Source organism: Lissotriton vulgaris, chromosome 3_2 (genome assembly GCF_964263255.1).
Source record: "Lissotriton vulgaris chromosome 3_2, aLisVul1.2, whole genome shotgun sequence".
Lineage (NCBI taxonomy): Eukaryota > Metazoa > Chordata > Amphibia > Caudata > Salamandridae > Lissotriton > Lissotriton vulgaris.
Genome location: NC_141690.1, coordinates 227,190,307 through 227,211,814, shown reverse-complemented (window position 1 = coordinate 227,211,814; position 21,508 = coordinate 227,190,307). Strand labels below are relative to the sequence as shown.

Below are 21,508 nucleotides of genomic sequence, written 5' to 3'. Positions count from 1 at the left end.
GTTTTATTCCTTTAAATTCTGGACTCCATACATCAATATGGAATTCCAAGTCTTGGACTCCACAAGTCCCTTATTTTGCTTGTTCACAGAGCTGAATGTCATAGTAGCCATATAGTATACCTACAGAAACACACTGAGGCTATCAAAATTCGGAAAAAGTGTAGGGGGCAAATATTCCACACGTCATACTCTGCCTTTGCATGGGGGCGGAAATATGGGTCTGAACAGTGGTCTCAGTTGAGGTTCTGGACAGGCGAATAGACACACATGGCAGATACACCCTGCTCCGGCATAGGTTGAATGGCAAACTTATCGTACTTGCAAGCATTTACGTACCAAACACTGAACTAGAAATTTTTAGCATAACGCACCTCGGCCCTCGCGGATTAGACAATGGATGCTGGGAGGGGATTTTAACGCAGTATTAGACACTGATCTTGATCGATCACACCCCCATTACCCTCCCCCCCCCTCCCACGGAACAGCCTAGAATCGCTTAGCTAAGGTTCTCCTATCTGGGTACAAGGTTAGACAGTTTTAGGTGCCTGGCTTAGCTGGAATGGGGGCATGCATGAATATTCCTACTATTCTCCACCACATGCTTCACATACACGACTGGACTGTATACAGGGGTGTGGAATTTAAATAAATCTACTTGTCCAAGGGACAAAATGCCACTGAGATCTACATGTCCCGTAAAATCCACTTGTCCCAACTACTCCCGTCCATACATCAAACATAAGGGCTGACAGAGAAACAAGTGTATGCATCACCATAAATGCATGCACCTATGGAATGAGGTGCCAAAATGTTTTGAAAATATTTATTTACTGATTAAAAATGAACACCCTTTGGCTTGCCTACAGACAGAAGCATGTTTCATGTCCTGCTAAGGATCTAGAATCTCACTAAACTATGTATCTGTAGAAGGAGAAAACGGAACCCTCATGATCTGTTTGCCCGCGCCATCAGTCTTGACATTCTTGAAGAATGGACGATGTACCACACTGATGACAGTGCCATTAGTGAACCAAGAGGCACAGCAGAAGTGAAAAATGTATGTGACCAGAATATAGAGCAACATTGTAGTCTATATTAATTCAAAAACTGTTTTTTGTACAGCTCAGAATGTGAACGCATGCATTTGAAAGTGCTTCTCTTGATTATTTAGAAAAAGTTTGTTTAGGTGAATTAAAATATTTGCCTAAGATAAAACCATTTAAGCATGGAAGCCAATTTTCAACTAGCCAGGTTCTCTTTCACAAACTAGGAGTATTTAAATGGAGGCCCCCCGGTTTCACACAAGCACTGTCCGAGTGTTTGAGTTGTGTTCATTGGCAGAGCTCTGCATATGTATAAACTAGCACATACCAACTGAACAAACCACCAGATTTTTGTACAGCTGCCAAGTGAAATCAGCATTTTCTCTTCTTTAATGGCACCCTTCATATCTTCCTCACCACCATTTCACTAGTCAAGTCATTTTAAGACTTAATTAATATACTGGACGGGGATACGTTATTCTGATGAATAGAGCAGTTTTAATGATTATTTTTAATCCAACACAAGTCAAAGATGTCTGAACAATGAGAATGCCCCAGGCAGCAAGTCAGGTCTCGGCTAGAGCGAGAAGTTGCAAACAGGTAGCAGTGAGTTCCTGCTCCACTATGTAGTTCTGGTCTACCGTTAGAAGCTAACTTGGGACACCCTATTATCAGTTATTTGGGGCACACAAGCAACACTTATTACAGTGCTACACTTCACACACTGTAGAATTCATTGCTCTTTATTTTGAGGATGACAGGCTGAGTGGGGCCCAGTAGCAGCCCTCGCTCCATCTTCCAGCTGACAGAGCGAGGGGAGGCGGAGGTTGGAGGTTCACCACACCACTGAGTAACAGACAAGAAGGCGAGGGAAAAACAGATTCAACCTTTTGAAATGGAAATAGAGCCATTGCGCTGCCTGTTCTCGCCCGGGTCAAGCTTTGCCTTTTCTGCTGCTGTGTGTAGGATATTGAGGAAATACCCGTGGGCGGTGAGGCTTGCAGAAATGTCCCTCATGCTTGTGTGGTTGTCTCACCTTGGGGCACAATAAAGGAGGGAAAGAATGTCTTGCTTAGCATCAAGGGGATTCCAAGCTCCGAGCAGATGCCCTGTGCCCACAGCCATTTGCTGTGTAGGTAGTGCGCACGCACTTTAAAGTGGCGTTTGGTGCTTTTAAAAAAAAGCTGGACATTATTTTTCTTCACCGTATGGATCGATGTGAATTTTAATGTGGCATGAATACGCTAGCATAAGACTTTCAGTGCTAATAAAAGAGTGGCATTTTTTTTGCGGTTTTATATACCGCACACTCGACCTGAAGGTATTGTAGCACTTTACAGGAGCGCCAGTTACATTTACAGAAGGACACATTCATTTTTTTCGCTGCACTATTAAATTGGTGCAGCTGCACAGGAAATCAAATGTGTTATGTAGAGGGGACATTTAGGTTGAAGAGTCCCAAAATGCGCCTTCTAATCCAAGCCATGTCCTCACTTTACCAACGTGGTGTAATCTGGACAACCTCTTTACCTAATTATTCAGTGTCCTTTAGTTAGCAATTAAGCGAGCCTGGCAGCTCAAGAAAGAAACTGTAGCGCTGTGGCAGCTTAAAAGAAATGCGCACAACGGGCTGAATTATACCCACTAAAATACTAGGCACTGGCCAATTGAGCATTATCTCACACAAATGGGAAAGTTATCTCCCATTTGTGAAGGAAATTGCCCAATATGACAATTCTGTGTCACACATCTAGTGTGAAAGGGAGTTCTTATCTGCTCTCTGCACAGCAATGGAAACGTGCTCTGTTAGCACGATTTACAGCACGGCTCCTGTAGTAGCGTTTGGGCACATCCGTTGGTACTTCAGGTGTGGAGTTAACTGAATTCTGGGGCTCCCGGAGCTAGTGCACTTACACCGAACATCATGGGCAACAAAGACACTCGCTCCCGATATGTTGTCAACAGTACAAAACCGGGGGGGGGGGGGCAGTGACTGGGCCCCAATAATAGGGACTCAGTGGGTTCTTGATCAGGCCATGCTTGAAACTGTTATACTTAGCTTTGTGTTTTCCCTGCTACTCAGCTGGTGTGGCTCTTGTAATGTCTGATGTCATTGTCGAATCCTGTGTGCCTGGCTTAGGTGGGGTGGCAGTTGATGGCAGGCTGAGTGGCAGGGAGGCCACTCCTGGTGGGGTTATATTTATATTCTTCTTAATTTAACAACCTAATCTGAACTTGTAACGAAACCTAATTAAACCTACATGATAATTATACTTGACCCATGGTCTTCTTTCAAGTACAACAGAAACCCGATAATCTTTTAATCTTTGAAGAGCAATATCCACCCTGCTACCTCACCCCCTCCCTTACATTAACCTAACGCATCAGGCTCATTTAGCTTTAGGGTATACACACTCCCGCTCCCCCCCCCCGCTTGCTTTTTGCTCCATTTCAGTGACTTGCTCTCTAGAATATAGGTGACGGCCCCACTTCACCCCCTGGTGTGCACACAACCATGGAGGAGTTAGCTAGCAGCAGTCTACATGTAGCTTTTGGACATGCTTGTGCACCCCATCATCATCATCTTACAGGCCGGCAGTAACGGGAAGGTAGGTGGAAGGGGGTTGGGACAGGGGGTAGGGCCGCTGCCTCAAAGCACACAAATGGAACCGTCCTACCCGAACCAAGACAGAGGCAGCAGCGTGAAGAGCTGATGGCTCGTAAGGCAGATCAGACTCCCCACCTTACTGTGTTTGATGCAAATGCAGCAGTACCCGGACCCTTTGGCGGGCTTCTCTGGAAGTGGAAACCAGTGATCATGTTTATAGTGGTCTGCTAGCGCCTCGCCCACCGCCCCTTCAAAACCTTGCAGTCTGCTCTCGCTCACTCAACCCCGAAGCTACGAGGATAGGAAGCCGGCGGCAGCACTGATCTCTGGGTGCCCATGGGACAGCAGGACTAGGTAGTGGCGGCGGCAGGGTCCTGTGTCATAACTGGCCTCGTGTAAAGAAGGGGGGGGCAGAATGTCATCTGATTTTCGGATCCCTTGAATGGTTAGGGACGCTCGATAGTGCCACAGCGTGTGGAGTAAGTTGAAGTTAGCGTGGCTGTGGTAAAGGGACGGTGACTTTTCTTGGACAGTGGGCTACGGGTCCCAGCTAATTCGGTCTGCAGCTTGTTTTCAATACTCTGTTGTCTCCGGCCCTATCGATCGGCAGTCTCTCCGAGGCCCACAGACAGTTCCTTAATCGGGTCAAGTTACCTCTTATTTCGGATCCCCCGTACTGCGGCGCCGCTTTACTGCGCCCTCTGCTTCAGCGCCCCCACGTTTTATGCTGTCACAAGCTCCATTAGCAGCGATGAGAGCCCGCGCTTTCTGGAACCATAAGGACACGCATTATACACTGTCTCTCACAGCAGGCGTGCGCATCAGTTCTATTCTAATTACAGAGCGATCTGCAAGCTGAGCAAAATATAACCCTTTTGAACACTACAAGTGCTATGGCGGGCATTATGGCAGTGCTTATTTTATCTTAATGTATTGCCTCGCGGCGGCCACAAACTCCTGCTTGCTGAGACTGGCTTAGGGACTGAAAACGTCACTCAATCACTGTCTAGAGCCCAGTTATGGGCTGCTAGCCAATCAGAAGCCTCCAAAGGCTTCCGGCACGCTTATCTGATCGGCTGTGAGCCCCAGAGTGCCCACAGCCTGTCTTATTTATGAGATTTAATTTCTACTTGTCCGGACGAAATAGACATTAAATCTTCTTGCCCACTGATAAAAACAACTTAACTATACTATGCAACACCATACTCCTACCTCAGTAAAATCCTATAAGACCACAACCTCTTGAAACTCAAATTATTATGGTGCCGGGTGCCGACCCTGGCTCCCACGTGCTGACTTGACTCCCATCTTTTAGAAGATGGGGCATTTCATGACACCTAGGCCAATACCATAGATACCTACTTCACAGACAACACTAATACAGCCTCCTAACCACTGATAAGAGTGGGAAGCATTCAAGGTGGTAGTGAGAGCGACCTTGATTAGATAGATTGTCGGGGCACGCCAAAAAGTTAAATCGAAAGTTGATGCGAGTGGAGGTGGGGTTGGGATAATTAGAACGGGCTGCGACGGCAGATGACACCAGGGCATATTGAGCTCAAAGTAGCACAAATTGAATATGCAGTCCCCTTGGAGCGCCTGTGTGTAATTGATTATCGGTCAAACGCCCAGAAGACTCATGCTGTGGATGACAAATCAGGCACTCTACTTGCCCAGATGATTTAAGATGCACCCCCTTCTGTTCCCATACTTGAAATCATTACACCACAACTGGCCCACCTCACCATCCACATAAGGATCAATACGGCCTTTCACGATTATTACAAAGAGCACTATATGGCCCCTCCCTCGGCCTGAGCCCAAGCTATTAGCTGTTTTTTTAGACTCCTTAATCCTCCCACAGGTTGGCACTAGCGGCCCAATTGGCTACCACTGAAATTCGGGAGGCCATCAGAGAACTTCCCCGCAACAAAACCCTGGGAATAGAAGGGCTCCTGGTGGAATACTATGCCACCTTTTACCACTCAACTGGTGCTGCGTCTGGATCGTCTATACATTTTCTCATTGAAGAAGGGGGTGTTGCTCCAAACTCCGGTTCAGGCACCGGTGACCTACCGACCGAAGTCCGACAGGATTCCCACCGAAATGACAGTAAGCAGGTCCCTAATACAGAGTACAATATTCTAAGTAAGGAGTTGGCTTGCCAACTCCTACCACTACTTCCAAAACGTCAAAATACTAAATGAAGGGTCAAGGCACACTAGTCCTGCACTCATCCACACGGAGTACTAAAAGTGATGATGAGCTATACAGTGGTGTAAAGAACCAGAGACGTGACCCCCCCCCCCCTACACCTCTATATAGGAAAAACAGTTTCCCAAACAAAATGCTCACAAATGGTTCAGCACAATTATACAGTCACCAATACATGTGAAACATGTTTATTTGGTCCATATTATGCAAGTAAAAACAATAGAATAATATGTCGGAAAGAGCGAATCTATGGAACCAGACGTCATTCCGTGACTCGCTGGAGCAATCTTTCTCCATTCTTTTCATACTACATTTTCCTGTCATAAGGCCCAATATGAGGCACACGCAAGAAGACTTCTCCATGCTGAGCCCTGAAGAAGTACCAGGGGGACGAAATGCGTTGGCTACCAATCTTGCGCTGTGATTTTAAAGAAAAAACAATGAATAAAGAATAAAAGGAATTTTGGAAGAAGGAATGACTCCTAAATATGTTGTCCGACATGATATTGCCCTATTGTTTTTACTTGCATAATATGGACTAAAAGAACATGTTAATAACAGTTACGTTTTTTTCTGTGCACTGTTTTCACTACTATTCCAAACTTCACAGAGTTCGTTGTGTGCTGCTCCATCCGTTGCACTGTGTCTAGCAGTACCAACAAATTATACAATGCTGCGTGGGTCAGACGAGTCAGTCCCTTGGAGTGTGCACTTTTTCTTGAAACTAAAAGTTTGAGTTGATTGCTTGTTTGACAAAACATTCGCAAACTTAATCGATGATTTTTAATTCCAAGAATGCATCCATTCATTTTTCAATCTTCAATAGAAATTTCATTCGTTCATAATTGAATCTTAACTGCATCAAAATGCAGTTTAACAAACCCAATGCATTTCGGGTCACTTATCGACCCTTCGTCAGGGGTCTAGAAGATAAATATAAGAAAACCAAATGAGCATGTGTAAAATATAATTTCATCATATAAACAAAAACTCATGGCGCAAAAAACACCTACACTTATCTACCATGTGCATATCTGTTCGCCGATCATCTCACTATGTTCTTCTGTTGCCTTAGGCAGTTGCAGGCGGTCTAGGAACCCAGTCAGGTTGTGTTCATTACAGTTATACCGTGATTGGTAGAGGTGTGCATAGTGTCGCGCCAGGGCCGCGTGTATGTTGCGTTGCGTGACTAATAACTGCCTGAGACTGTGCCTAATAATGCTGAACTGAGGGAGTATTCACCAACTGACTTACATTCTACCTTAAGTGCTACAACAAGACATGTTTTGAATGAAAAATTCATAAGTACGGGGAGGGAGTGTGTTATGTTTGGAAATTAGTTATCACATACCTTAATATTGAAGCTACCTTCACTAATACAGATAATGCATGTTAACCCATTAATATCATACAAGAAATGAATAATACGGTGTACAATTATACACGACATGCTTATGGAAAAGTAAATTGTACCGTATTTTGAAACTCAATGTTCGTGAAAAAAATAAGATTTGTGATAAAATATATATATATATATATATATATATATATATATATACACATACACACATAAAAACATATATACACTTATACGCACACACTTATCAAGCCCAGGAACATCCACCCGAGACCAAGCAGCTGATTTGCAATACTGCTCTTCAATCATGAAAGTTACAATAAAAGCATATTTTCCACAGTGCCTCCCATTGCTTGGGTCATTTCACTAGGTCAAACACATAGCAACATATCAGCCAGGCTTCAAAAAACATGGAGAATGTTTTTGGTGGTGATATTTCCTGATCAAAAAACTGCTTTGCTGAGGTTTAGCCTACGACCTAAAGACAGGTCATCAAAAGTTTCCACACTGTCTATGATACATAAACAGGTCAGCAGTTAAGGGTCAAGTGAACAGATAAAGGTATTCTTAAAATCGCTTACCATTGCAGGCCACTGAACACTTTCCATATAGCCGCCTGCGGCTTTTCGCTCTGCCATCACCAAGTTGTGCTCCATTAGGAACACCTGAAGGTTTGCGTCATAAAGCTCAATCCATTTTCTCTCCTGCCATAAACCTCCATCAGGTTCCACACATAACTAGAAAAAAAGAAACCATGAATAGTAAACTTCATTGGCAAACCACAAAGAGCTAAATGTGTATACTTATCAAAAGCAGCGTAACTGCTACATTTAACTAAAGATTACAATAATGTTATTTCTGTTGTGATGCGCTCCTAACATCTGATACTTAGCCTGAGGAGGTTCTCAATAACCACTCTAGAAAGATATTTTCTTCAAATTGTAGATGGCTGTCTAAGAGAAGTACATACAGTCGGTGCCTGCCTTGCTCCATTAGCAACATGGCCACCGTTGATAACCTACTAAGAATCCTACATATATTCTTCTTTTGCATTATGTTAAATATTAACCATAACCTACCAGGCTTACAAAGGCTGATGCACAATAGGTCCTGAAACTTTCCATTGTTTAATAAAAAAAGAAGGTTCAGCCGAATACATTGTGCAATTGCCAACTTTCAACGTCTCTAAACCTACTTTTCTAGGAAAACTGCACTTCATTTAAAATCTGCACCTCTACAGTATTATCAACAAAACAAACTTTTGTTGTCAATAATTTAACCAGAGTATTACAACAGTGTGTCTGTTCTTATTCCTAGAGACAGTAACTATTTTCGGAAGAAAGACAGCCAAAGTCTGGCCCAGACATAGGGAAATGTCTCTTCACTCGACCATGAAACAAGAACGGGCCCATGCCTGTATTCACCGAAATGCGTTCTTGTCTCTTGGTGATCTTTTTGAAAGAATATTTTCGTAAACAACTTCCTTCCCTACTAGGAATTGTTGTTTTCTAGGGCAAAGCTGATGAACCGAGAGCCATCTAGTCTGGAATTACACTGCAGCTCTCCAGAAACAAAATATGAGGTGCGCAACAGTGTACTAAGGTATCTGCAAGCATTGCTTTCAACACCTTGGGGTTTTTATAGAGCCAAATTTGGACCAGGTAACAAGCTTGGAAACACGTACAAAGCACTCCTCTTATGCTTCCAATTTACATAAAATAGATTAAGAAAGGAAGAGCAGAATTATGACACCGTATAGACAATAGCAGCCATGCAAGTTAATAACCATGCCTACAGGCTAACCTGTAAAAACAGGATTTTGTTTAATCTAGTCCTTGATCAGGGTACAGGAGTACTCTCTGTTCACCTGGAGTGAACACGATCCCTTGATCCCTCTTGTTTTTCCATAACCTGTAAAACACACAAAACACTCAGAAGATTGGTTCTTAATGCAGATGATGGTATATCTACTAAACAATCAAGAATGTGGGGGTCTTTTTTTTAAATCAGTAAAAAAAAAAAACTACGCAAGGAATCTCCCGAGATCAGACCAGTCCATCGTAGAGGTTTCCCAAATAGCCCATGTGAATAAATGACATTAGTGTCCACTGTATTTAAATTAATCTTGTAAGGATATCCAAAAATCTGGACATGGATCAAGCTTCAGGAACCTACACTGGCCACCTCTATCCTATATCTTATATCTTGTTCAGAGGTTACAATATTTCCAGAACTGGGTACTGCCAGTGCTGAAGGAGCACTCAAGATATCCGAGAGGACGGCAAAGTAATACGTTTCCTCAAAAGCAGAATTTTAGATACTTCATTACATGAATACGGTAGCACAAGATGTGTGAAGAATGGAAGGAAAATCTACTTCAATGGATAGTATAGCCAAATAATGATTAGGCATATGGTATTAACTTCAAACACAAAACACTCTAATCGCATGTCAAAATGATTGGGGGGGGGGGGGGGGTTACAAATTGTTATAACACGTGCGAAACCACTACGAAACCTCCAGAGTATTGTCAAATGGCATCTATAGACATACCTTGGGAAAGCCTTTCTGAGAAATGTTCAAGTCCATGCTCTGACTCCTAGTACATAACAGTACATTTCAAGTCTCTACGACTTCTACCAGGTCACACCTTCCTCTTGCAACAGATTAAATCTGGACAAGTCTGGCACAATGCTTTGGAACAACTCAATGGTTTGAATGACTTTGCGAATGCTGGGCACTTCTACATCGCTCTTTCATCAGCACAGACTTATGTAAAAGTCAGGCAGATCTGAGGATCAATTGAGGAAATTCCTCAAACACTGTCATTTGAACACCTATCAGGTGTCTGAACTCAGTCGATGACCTCTAGGAACTAAAAAAAAGGAACGTTACTCACAATTTAGCACATATACATATCTTTCCAATAGGCATCATAGCTCACAAGGGCAGGAAAACCCTTTCCTTGCGAGGTTCCAAAGTACATTAACCAATTTAGCAACAATGATTGGTCACCAAAGTGACCATGTACCTAGAAGTCTTGCTCCAAGATACACCATCCATGTTCACCAAGCACCATAATGCCCCCTTAAATAGCAGTGATTTTGATTCGCCATGCTGGGTATCCAATCGTCGTGAGCATGTGTGTTTACAGATGAGACATTAAAAAAATAATCAGATCGCATTTCCCCAAAGACAGGCTCCGCCATGTTGTATTTGCTTTGATTCGTTGTCTTTGCTTGCAAACGCTTATGTATTAGCAACAATGTGCATTAAAATTCGTTTTGTGCCTGAAATATTAGACAACAACTGATAACCAACGCAAGGATGTAGAACCTCAGTTCTGTTAATTCTAAACCGAGAGTATTCATCGAGATGCAGTACCCTTTCCCCCCGGCAATGTGCAAGGGAGCTACAACTACTCAACGCAGCTGGTTGGGCCCTCGTGGCTCTGTTTACTCTGACGCCAGATACGTCACGACAGACAAATACAGTCAGCCAATCCAATGAATAAAGCTCTGCTCTGGCCCTCCTCTGGCCCCGAATAACCCCCAGCTTGACAGCCTGTCTGTCCTTCCACCAATAGAAGGTGTAGCCGGCTGCTGACACCCTCACCGCTCCCGGGGACCTTGAACCCTATCTACTCACTGCACTCCCCTGCAGCACGTACACAGCCCAGACTGGAAAACACAGGGAGGGGCTGGTATAACAGCACTAAAATGAACTTCAAAGACAGCCAGAATATACCTAGGCAAACAAAGTCTGATAGGCACCGCGTTTGTCCACATCACGAATGTTCTGCAATCCCGAAGATCGTATGGGTCTATTCAGTGCTTATTCTCACTAGTAAGAGCTTTTTGGCTACATTGACCAATGAATACATTTTTTTAAACACGTGCAAGTTTTGCACGTGTTCTGCAGGAGCCATATGTCCCTGGCGCGGAGAACAGTACCGTGGAGTGACAAAAAGGTCTTGCAATGACTAGGAAGCACTTACGAGTTGAGACACGAAAGAAACCAGCAGCGGGCACCTAGAAGGGTCATATGTCCCAAGCAATCAGCAGTAATTCCTGACGGAAGACACCACCAGGGCAAAGTGCCAAAGAGGGGATACGTGCAAAACAGCATGCACGGAGGGGGTAGGTTAAAAATGCACGCAGAGGACTCGCACTGGGAGGGTCACACAGCGACAAAGAAAAAGCCCCAAAATGGCGTCATGTTGCCACCCCGAAGTGAGTCTGCACAGCAGGTGTAGGCAGCCTGCCAAGAGAGGCTCTCATGTAGGGGTGCAACGGAAAATGAACAGGCGTACTAATCTTACACAAGCGGCTATGAGCGCGGTAGCTGCAGGAGCCCAGAACCTGCAGTGTGCATGGCTGAGCATTTAATGAGGCTCAGACCTCCACCACCACCACCCCCAGGCCCCAGCCAGGTGCTGGGAGTAGGGGACTCGTGAGCTGCAGAGACTGCTTTGTTCGGACCGCTTCCGCTGACAGGACTCCACAGAAGAACAATCCACTGAGGTGGATCACATGATTCACAGGAACGGGAACTGCTGAGGTCTCCTCAGACACAGGCTTACCCTAAAGTCGGAGCTGCCCCTAAAAGCATGAGGTCCTCCAACTCACCTCACGTGCAACGGATCTTAAAGCCCTCACCCGTGCCCAACTGCCCCCAATGTCCAGTGGGCGATACAAAGGCGAGCGGCCGCAGCGGCTTCCCCATACTCACCCGAAGCCCCGGTTCACTCAACTCCTTGTGGGACACCGCTCGGATAGTACCGGACTCCCAGGGCCAACTGGCGATCTGCCCCAGCTCCAGTGCCCCCTCGGAGGAAGCGCTGAGGAACCGTTGCCCCACCAAGAGGCAGACGGTGCCCTCGTTCAGGACCATGGCGGGCGTGAAGACCCAGCAGCGCCCGCACAGCTGCTACCGGCTCCGCACACACGAGAGTTTGAAGGCAGGGCTTTTAGACGGAGTTTCTGGTGCTTCTGCCGCTACCAGCCCATCGCCTCCGCTGCAGCTCTCCGGTTCCCTGTCCCTCGCACCACAAGGCCTCAGCTCCAAGGTGTATTATTCTGTCACCAAATCACCTCTGAGGCTGCCACAAGCAGCTACACACGGGCGCGAACAGACACGCCCAGCCCTGTTTCGATAGGCTCAAAAAGAAGAAGAGGCGCATCTCCAGCCAAATGGATTGGCTACATCAGCTGACAATCAAGGACCTCCACTCCCCTCGATTGAGTCACTAGCTGCAAACGGTATTACACACTTGATCATGTACTCGTGTATTCTTCCGCCCAGGCAGTCCACCCGATTTATCGCTTTCGAGAAACCGTGACGTCGCAGTGGGGAAAGAGTCCCCTAGCGAAAGGCAGTGTTCTTATTTCTGACATTTCCAGATCACAGCAGTTCCGTGTGCCCCTCTCTTGTTTAGTCTCATCTGTAGTTTGTACCCGTGCGCTATTACGGAAGGTGCAAGATTAGACGTACAACGCGCTCAAGCGGACTAATTTTATGTATTTGCTGACGCCTGTTATCCGCCCGCTGGTACGTGCAGTTCCAAGCGTCAGCTCAGAGCCTGCTCCGCGCTAGGGCGGGACTTAAGGCTAAAATGTGCCGCGGTTGAGGCGGGGCTCTTTGTTGTTCACAGAAACGAGGCTGAAAGGAACAGATGTGGCCGCCATTTTCTTACCAATAGACCTTTGGCCAAATAATAAAATGGAAGACCAGTTGGAACCATGATTGGTCTGGTGTTTGTTGGGTTCTTTTTTGCAGAGGCATCAACCACTGGTTTTGCAAAAATTGAGCAACTCAAAAGAAGGAAAGCTGGTCTTAGATGGACGTGGAGGATGCCTCACAAATATTAAAATTTACTTTTACCCAAATGTTAATTTCTATTTTATCTATGTTTAATTTAGGGTTGATATTACCGTAACCAAGTTAAAAGGAATGTATTAAAACCAAGCAAGGATGGGGGCAGTGTAATATTAACCTCAATGAACTAATGTAATTTAATTTAAAGAAGTAATGTTTACATAGAGGGTTGGAGCTAGTATTACTACATTAAAAGGTTTACATTAGATACATTTTTATAAAATATTACATTAGCAGTTGCTTTATTATACATTTATTAATATATTTTAATTATATACATATCCTTAATTTTATTTATAAATATACAATTATATAAAATATATGTAATATGTATTAGTGTGTGCGTGTTTAAATTGATATATATATATATCAATATATATATTATATATATAAAGCATTGTAAGAGTAGAATAAGAAAAACAGTAGCTACTTTAATTTAAATTGAATTTATTATAACCAAATTCTGCATTAGTTGTACAATCTAGTCGCCACATATTTATTTTAATCAAAGAAGGGCCATTTTACACACAGTTAATATTACATTATTCTAAGACTCATTTAAGGTTAGGGTTAGTGCTATCAAGGTAACCTATTATTTTATTTAACTATAAAATGAAATGTGATTCATTATAGTGTAAACAGAAGGGTTCATATCGATAACATAATTAAAACCTAGGATTAAGGAATATGCGACCATTTGAAAACATTTTAGGGTTAGGAATGGGCAGAAGTGAAGGTAGGGAAAAGTAAAACATACAAAGTGAAGGCCATTCAAGTGTTTATTTCATGTATGTGTTCGCTGTATGTCGATTTAGGCCAATCAAACATTTAAGAATCAATAAAACACTTTTCTAAAAAATGCGAATACGTTTTTAGAAATCTCTATTGGTTTAACATTTATTTTGTCCCTCAATCAAAGGTTTTCATATAATAATATTTTCATTTTGTCCTTCCAAGCATTAAAAACATTTCGCAGTTTATAGCATAAAACAGTGTTTTCACATTTCATTATGTAGATCATCTCTACAACTCATCAAATCTGCAGAGTCTTCATAATAGTGGGCAACACAGTTTTAAGTGCATCTTACTATAATGTGCAAAATATAATTATATGAACCAATGAAAAATCAGTAGAGCCACATAGTGGGCAATCTAAAACTCCTTTATTGATGCTTTGGGTGATTCACAATCCAATTAGTTGGTCCAGTTGATCCACTCGCAATTTTAACATTCATCTTCTTATAACTTTAGATTGGCTATTCTAAGATAAAGAAACAAAAAAAACATTCAGTTCCTGCCTTCTCCGGCAAGGAAATATATTCATATATATCATGCTTTTCACATGCGCCTTAATCAGCACTAGAAGAGATCTATTTAACAAAGTTTTTATCTTCTTTCTCCAAAAGTTTTGTGACCAAAAATTTTTGACCTCATCTTTAGACAACTTTAGCTAAGTCATAGTTCTCAAAATCTTGATAAACTATTGAGAGTGTAAACTGGTTTGACTATGCTTTCTTAAAACTTAAACAAAAATACCTTTAGTAGATAAGATAATTTAATAATTTAAGGCTTTTTTATGAAACCTGTATATTATGTGAACAACACCCAATTCAACAGTTTCTTGTGGTAGTCCAACTCATTTCTTTCATATCTTAATTTTGCCACCCTTTCTATAGCTTTTTGTTCCAATATCTCACTGACAAAAAATAGCAAGCTTAGCACTTTTGACTCACAATTTTTCTTTTAAAACTTAAAAAAAATTTGAGACAACTTCAAATCCAATTTTCCAAGAACAAGAGCACCAATTTTTGTAAACTAATGTAATTTATTTTAAAGAAGTAATGTTTACATTGAGGGTTGGGGCTAGTATTAATACATTAAAAGGTTTAAAATAGATGTATTTTTATAAAACAGTACATTAGCAGTTGCTTTATTATGAATTTATTAATATATTTTAATTATATACGTATCCTTAATTTTATTTATAAATATACAATAAAATATGTAATATGTATTAGTGTGTGCGTGTTTAAATCGATATATATATATATATATATATATTTATATATATATCATTGTAAAAGTAGAATAAAAAAATCATGCAGTACTTTAATTTAAATTGAATTCATTATAGCCAAATATAGCATTAGTTGTACAATCTAGTAGTCACATATTTAATTTAATCAAAGAAGGGCCATTTTACACATAGTTAATATTACATTATTATAAGATTCATTTAAGGTTAGGGTTAGTGCTAAAAAGGTAACTTATTAATTTATTTAATTATAAAATGAAATGTGATTCATTTTAGTGTAAGCAGAAGGGTTCACATCGATCAAATGTAATGTAATTAAAACCTAGGATTTAGGAATATGCGACCATTTTAAAAATTTTAGGGTTAGGGATGGGCAGAAGTGAAGGTAGGGAAAAGTAAAACATACAAAGTGAAGGCCATTCAAGTGTTTAGTTTATGTATGTGTTTGCTGTATGTCGATTTAGGCCATACAAACATTTAAGAATCAATAAAACACTTTTCTTAAAAATGAGAATACGTTTTTGGAAATCTCTATTGATTTAACATTTATTTTGTCCCTCAATCAAAGGTTTTCATATAATAATATTTTCATTTTGTCCTTACAAGCATTAAAAACATTTTGCAGTTTATAGCATAAAACAGTGTTTTCACATTTCATTATGTACATCACCTCTACAACTCATCAAATCTGCAGAGTCTTCATAATAGTGGGCAACACGGTTTTAAGTGCATCTTTCTATAATGTGCAAAATATAATTATATGAACCAATGAAAAATCAGTAGAGCCACATAGTGGGCAATCTAAAACTCCTTTATTGACACTTTGGGCGATTCACAATCCAATTTGTTGGTCCAGTTGATCCACTCGCAATTTTAACATTCATCTTCTTATAACTTTAGATTGGCTATTCTAAGATAAAGAAACAAAAAAACATTCAGTTCCTGCCTACTCTGGCAAGGAAATATATTCATATATATCATGCTTTTCACATGCGGCTTAATCAGCACTAAAAGAGATCTATTTTACAAAGATTTTATCTTCCATCTCCAAAAGTTGTTTGACCAAAAATCTTTGACCTCATCTTTAGACAACTGTAGCTAAGTCATAGTTCTCAAAATCTTGATAACCTATCGAGAGTGTAAACTCGTTTGACTATGCTTTCTTAAAACTTAAACAAAAATACCTTTAGTAGATAAGATAATTTAATAATTTAAGGCTTTTTTTATGAAACCTGTATACTATGTGAACAACACCCAATTCAACAGTTTCTTGTGGTAGTCCAACTCATTTCTTTCATATCTTAATTTTGCCACCCTTTCTATAGCTTTTTGTTCCAATATCTCACTGACAAAAAATAGCAAGCTTAGCACTTTTGACTCACAATTTTTCTTTTAAAACTTAAAAAAAATTGAGACAACTTCAAATCCAATTTTCCAAGAACAAGAGCACCAATTTTTGTGAACTAATGTAATTTATTTTAAAGAAGTAATGTTTACATTGAGAGTTGGGGCTAGTATTAATACATTAAAAGGTTTAAAATAGATGTATTTTTATAAAGCATTACATTAGCAGTTGCTTTATTATGAATTTATTAATATATTTTAATTATATACGTATCCTTAATTTAATTTATAAATATACAATAAAATATGTAATATGTATTAGTGTGTGCGTGTTTAAATCGATATATATATATATATATATATATATATATATATATATATATATATATATATATATATATATATCATTGTAAGAGTAGAATAAAAAAACATGCAGTACTTTAATTTAAATTGAATTCATTATAGCCAAATATAGCATTAGTTGTACAATCTAGTAGCCACATATTTAATTTAATCAAAGAAGGGCCATTTTACACACAGTTAATATTACATTATTATAAGATTCACTTAAGGTTAGGGTTAGTGCTAAAAAGGTAACCTATTAATTTATTTAATTATAAAATGAAATGTGATTCATTTTAGTGTAAGCAGAAGGGTTCACATCGATCAAATGTAATGTAATAAAAACCATAGGATTAGGGAATATGCGACCATTTTTAGAATTTTAGGGTTAGGGATGGGCAGAAGTGAAGGTAGGGAAAAGTAAAACATACAAAGTGAAGGCCATTCAAGTGTTTAGTTTATGTATGTGTTCGCTGTATGTCGATGTAGGCCATACAAACATTTAAGAATCAATAAAACACTTTTCTAAAAAATGAGAATACGTTTTTGGAAATCTCTATTGATTTAACATTTATTTTGTCCCTCAATCAAAGGTTTTCATATAATAATATTTTCATTTTGTCCTTCCAAGCATTAAAAACATTTTGCAGTTTATAGCATAAAACAGTGTTTTCACATTTCATTATGTACATCATCTCTACAACTCATCAAATCTGCAGAGTCTTCATAATAGTGGGCAACAAGGTTTTAAGTGCATCTTTCTATAATGTGAAAAATATAATTATATGAACCAATGAAAAATCAGTAGAGCCACATAGTGGGCAACATAAAACTCCTTTATTGACGCTTTGGGCGATTCACAATCCAATTTGTTGGTCCAGTTGATCCACTCGCAATTTTAACATTCATCTGCTTATAACTTTAGATTGGCTATTCTAAGATAAAGATAGCTTTTTGTTCCAATATCTCACTGACAAAAAATAGCAAACTTAGCACTTTTGATTCACAATTTTTCTTTTAAAACTTCAAATTTTTTTTGAGACAACTTCAAATCCAATTTTCCAAGAACAAGAGCAACACTTTTTGTGCGACTTAGTATAGAATATACATTCTCTCTATAATTTAAATGACTCGTAAAGCAACTCCCAAATAACCGTAAGAATTTAGTTTCTAATCTGCATGACTTTAATACCCAATTAAAAAAAAATCTTTCTTTTTTTTAAAACACCATTATTTAGGTTTTGTCAATATTAGTTTAAAAAAATATTTCCACAATAATTAGCAAATGTATCTATTGCTTTTTGAAATCCAGTAGCAGTAAGATCAACAGTGTAGTATCATCAGCATAAAAAACAATCCAAGCATATTCATTTACTAGTTTAGGAGAAAAACAGCTAGCCTTTTGTTAGTATTTCTGGAGCATCATCAATGTAAACAGAAAATAATAGAGGGTAAAAATACAGCCCAACCTTAGCTTATTTTGAGTCTCTATCTTCTCAGATACTGCTCAATTTTCACCTAATTAAATTGATATCCAGGAATATTTACGTAATTCTTTTATCAGATGTAGAAGTCCTAGTGGTATGCCATGACAACATTTTCTTTCAGTGTTTCTGTCTTTAGAATCAAATGCTTTAGACAAGTCGATACATGGTACACATAGAGGAACTCCCTTCTTATGTATTTTTCATCCAATAGTCTCAGAGTATGGAACACATTCATCATGGAATGATTTGCTCTGAATCTAGTTTGATACTTCTGTAAAATATTGTTAGTTTCCACCCATTTTCCAGGGGCCGTATTATGCATGTGTGTGCTCTGATTTTAAGTGCCTTGGGGCCCTGGTATTGCAGAAGGGGGTCACAGACGATTATGCAGCCTCTTCTGTAATACTGATTGGGCAGGTGAAGAGCTATCTTGAGAGCATGTTCCCTCGTTTGAATGGGAGCGTGGTCTGTGATATGGGTCCATGTGTCTTATTAGGTGTCTAGTATATATATTACCAGAAACATCCATTACTGCAATGAACCTGTAATTTTCATGGCAACTTCAATATCCTTTTTGTTTGATAAATAGACATTACATTGTAATACTTTAGTTTCATGATTCAGGAATACAATTATTTTTATTTACAATATTAATTAATGGATATAAAAGAGAGGACGATATGAGCTGATCTTGTTTAAATATATCTGCATAGCCTCCTTATGGTTCCGGAGTTTGAGATGGTTTGGATGCTAGTATGTAATCCTCCAGTTACTTAATTATTAGCGGATCAGGGCTCACATTATTCGATTATCTGGCTGTTGTATGTATTTCTTTATTAAATACACTTCCCATTAATTTTGCCATATCACTTAGTAGATAGTCTTCTTTCCTATTAAGTCTATACTCTTTGATAATATAGTTTATCCATGTCTTTTCTCCACTGGAGTAGCCGTCAGACCCATTCTTTTTCTCATCCATTTACTAATCAGTTTCCAAAATTGTTTGATCTTTTTCTCATTTGATACTGCTGTAACTTTTGTCAAAAATGTTTTCTTTTCTGCATACTGTATTTTAGCGTTGTTGTTCTAAATAGTTTCTAATATTTCTTTATTATGACATTCATAGTATTTTTAGGCATTTTAAGTAGGCTCTAATTTATTTTGTTTTTTCAAAAACGTCCTGACTTTTTGTTTTCTGATAGCCTCTTTCTCTTGGATAGTCTTCTCATTCGATGGATTTCTTCATAGGAGATGTTATAATGATTCACAAGTGTTTTTTTGTGAAGAAATTTCTTTAATTTTGTCAGTAAAACAATCTCATCAAACCCCCCTAAAAATATTTTGAGATGACCAACAAATTGGGTTAATTCTGATCTCCAGATCTGTTCTATTGATCCATAAATCGCTTCTTTTTCACGTTGATCCACAGATATAAACAAGGATTTTTTATCACTCCCAAAATCCATAGTTACTGTAAAATCTATTATCATATTATACAATTGAGCTGTAATGATTGCTTAATAAATCATGGAATTAATACTCCCATTATTGATTACCCAGGTTGAACTATTTGACTCATTAGATTTTATTATGATAAGATTAAGCCTTCTTCAGAACACATCAAATTCCCTGCTACGCTTGTTACTTTTCCGTAAATCAAGAAACTGTGCAGCAATATCCATCGAGTCTTTTTTAATTTTTAAAGTACAGATCCTCATAATTTATTTGAGGAATCTTACTGTTAAAATGTCACAATATTGTCATCGGTTAGTGCAGAAATGTTTCCTCAATCTTTTCAACTGATGACTCTAAACATGTTAGAACATCATTTTTTTTGTTGCCTGGAGGAATATAGAGATTAACGATTATAATCCATTTTCGCCTACTCTTTACAATGCTGTTAACATCACCACTTAATTCCAAAATTATTATAGTTAGAAATTTAACATGATTGTAGCAGATTCATTTTATCATTACTTTTAGCAAACCTAGTAATTAAATCATTAGTCCTCATGAAGTACAGCCATAGGTTGCCTTTTTTTTGTGCTCCGACAGAATAAGAGGTATAGTTATTAAATTCCTTTTCTTCCAGCGCCTAAGTTTCCTGTAACGTTCAAAACATTTTTTGATCCTTTTTTTATGACTTTAAATCACTGCAATATTTTAAGAGGCCAAATTATTGTTGAAGTCTGTATACTTTCAACATTGTTGTTTCTGGGTTAATTGTTGCCCCCACCCAATTCCAATAATAGATTTCAGTATTTTTTATTTCCACTCAGATAAACCTGACTAATTTTGACTTTGTGACAGTAATTTTATAATATAATAATGTTTTGCTAAAGTTTAGGTTTTTTTTCTCCCTTAACATTGATTTATTCTCAGAAACTTTTGTAATCTACATTTCTTTTTTTCTATTTGAACAACATCAATATCAAGACCTCTTATATCATCTACGGCTGATAGTACTTCGCCCACCACATCATAGATATAGAAAATAACTCTTGCCTCATATAAGATTTGTTGGTCATCCCAGTCTTGTAGACATGAAGTTAATTCAGCATTACACAATCTTATTTAGCATAAACTCCAAATATAGTGAATATTTAATAGAATTCTTGAACAGTTCATATACTCCCTGTGATCCTCATTTGACAAAATATCCTTACATTGCAAACAGCTTGTCTTGAAGGGAAGTGTCACATCAGACGTTTATTGCACTAAATCATTTTATCATTTTGAATTGCACTTCCATGTGTTTCCATATTTTAATTCTATCTGTTTCTTTCAGGTCTAACACCGTTCCTCCAATTTAGATCAGCAGTTTTGATATTATGTTCTCTCATATCTTCTGTTTTATTTGACAAAACTATTGTTTGATTGATTATAAGTCTACTTTTCTCCAGTTCAAAATTCGGAACATCTTGACCCTTCCAATCCATTCTTTTAGGGGAAAAACATTTTGCTGTCAGATTTAGGCATTTGTTTTGCAAAATTCTTTTGGAGCAAGCATCCATTTTTGTGTTAGGTCTGATGTACATTCTGACAACCTTAGTGCTTGTTGTCCTATTGTAGGAAATCTTCTTATTCACAGTTGATGTTTTTATAAAACAAATTTTTATTTGTCAAACTAGCACATATAATGCAGACCTCTGAATCCCAGAGACAACTGCTGCATGAAAGACACAAAAAACAATGACTCTG

At 39.1% G+C, this 21,508-nt stretch overlaps 1 protein-coding gene across 1 annotated transcript in view; it reads right to left on the bottom strand.

Moving 5' to 3' along the window:
• Window positions 1-12,356, bottom strand: part of KDM3A (lysine demethylase 3A) — a 335,469-nt gene extending 323,113 nt beyond the window's left edge. Inside the window, exons 1-2 of the mRNA XM_086964259.1 lie at window positions 11,954-12,356; window positions 7,804-7,959 (exon numbers count right to left, since the gene is read on the bottom strand). Of these exons, the coding sequence (XP_086820385.1) occupies window positions 7,804-7,959; window positions 11,954-12,115 (318 nt within the window). The 5' untranslated portion in view covers window positions 12,116-12,356. The remainder of the gene's footprint in view (window positions 1-7,803; window positions 7,960-11,953) is intronic.
• Between the last annotated feature and the right edge of the window lie 9,152 nt (window positions 12,357-21,508).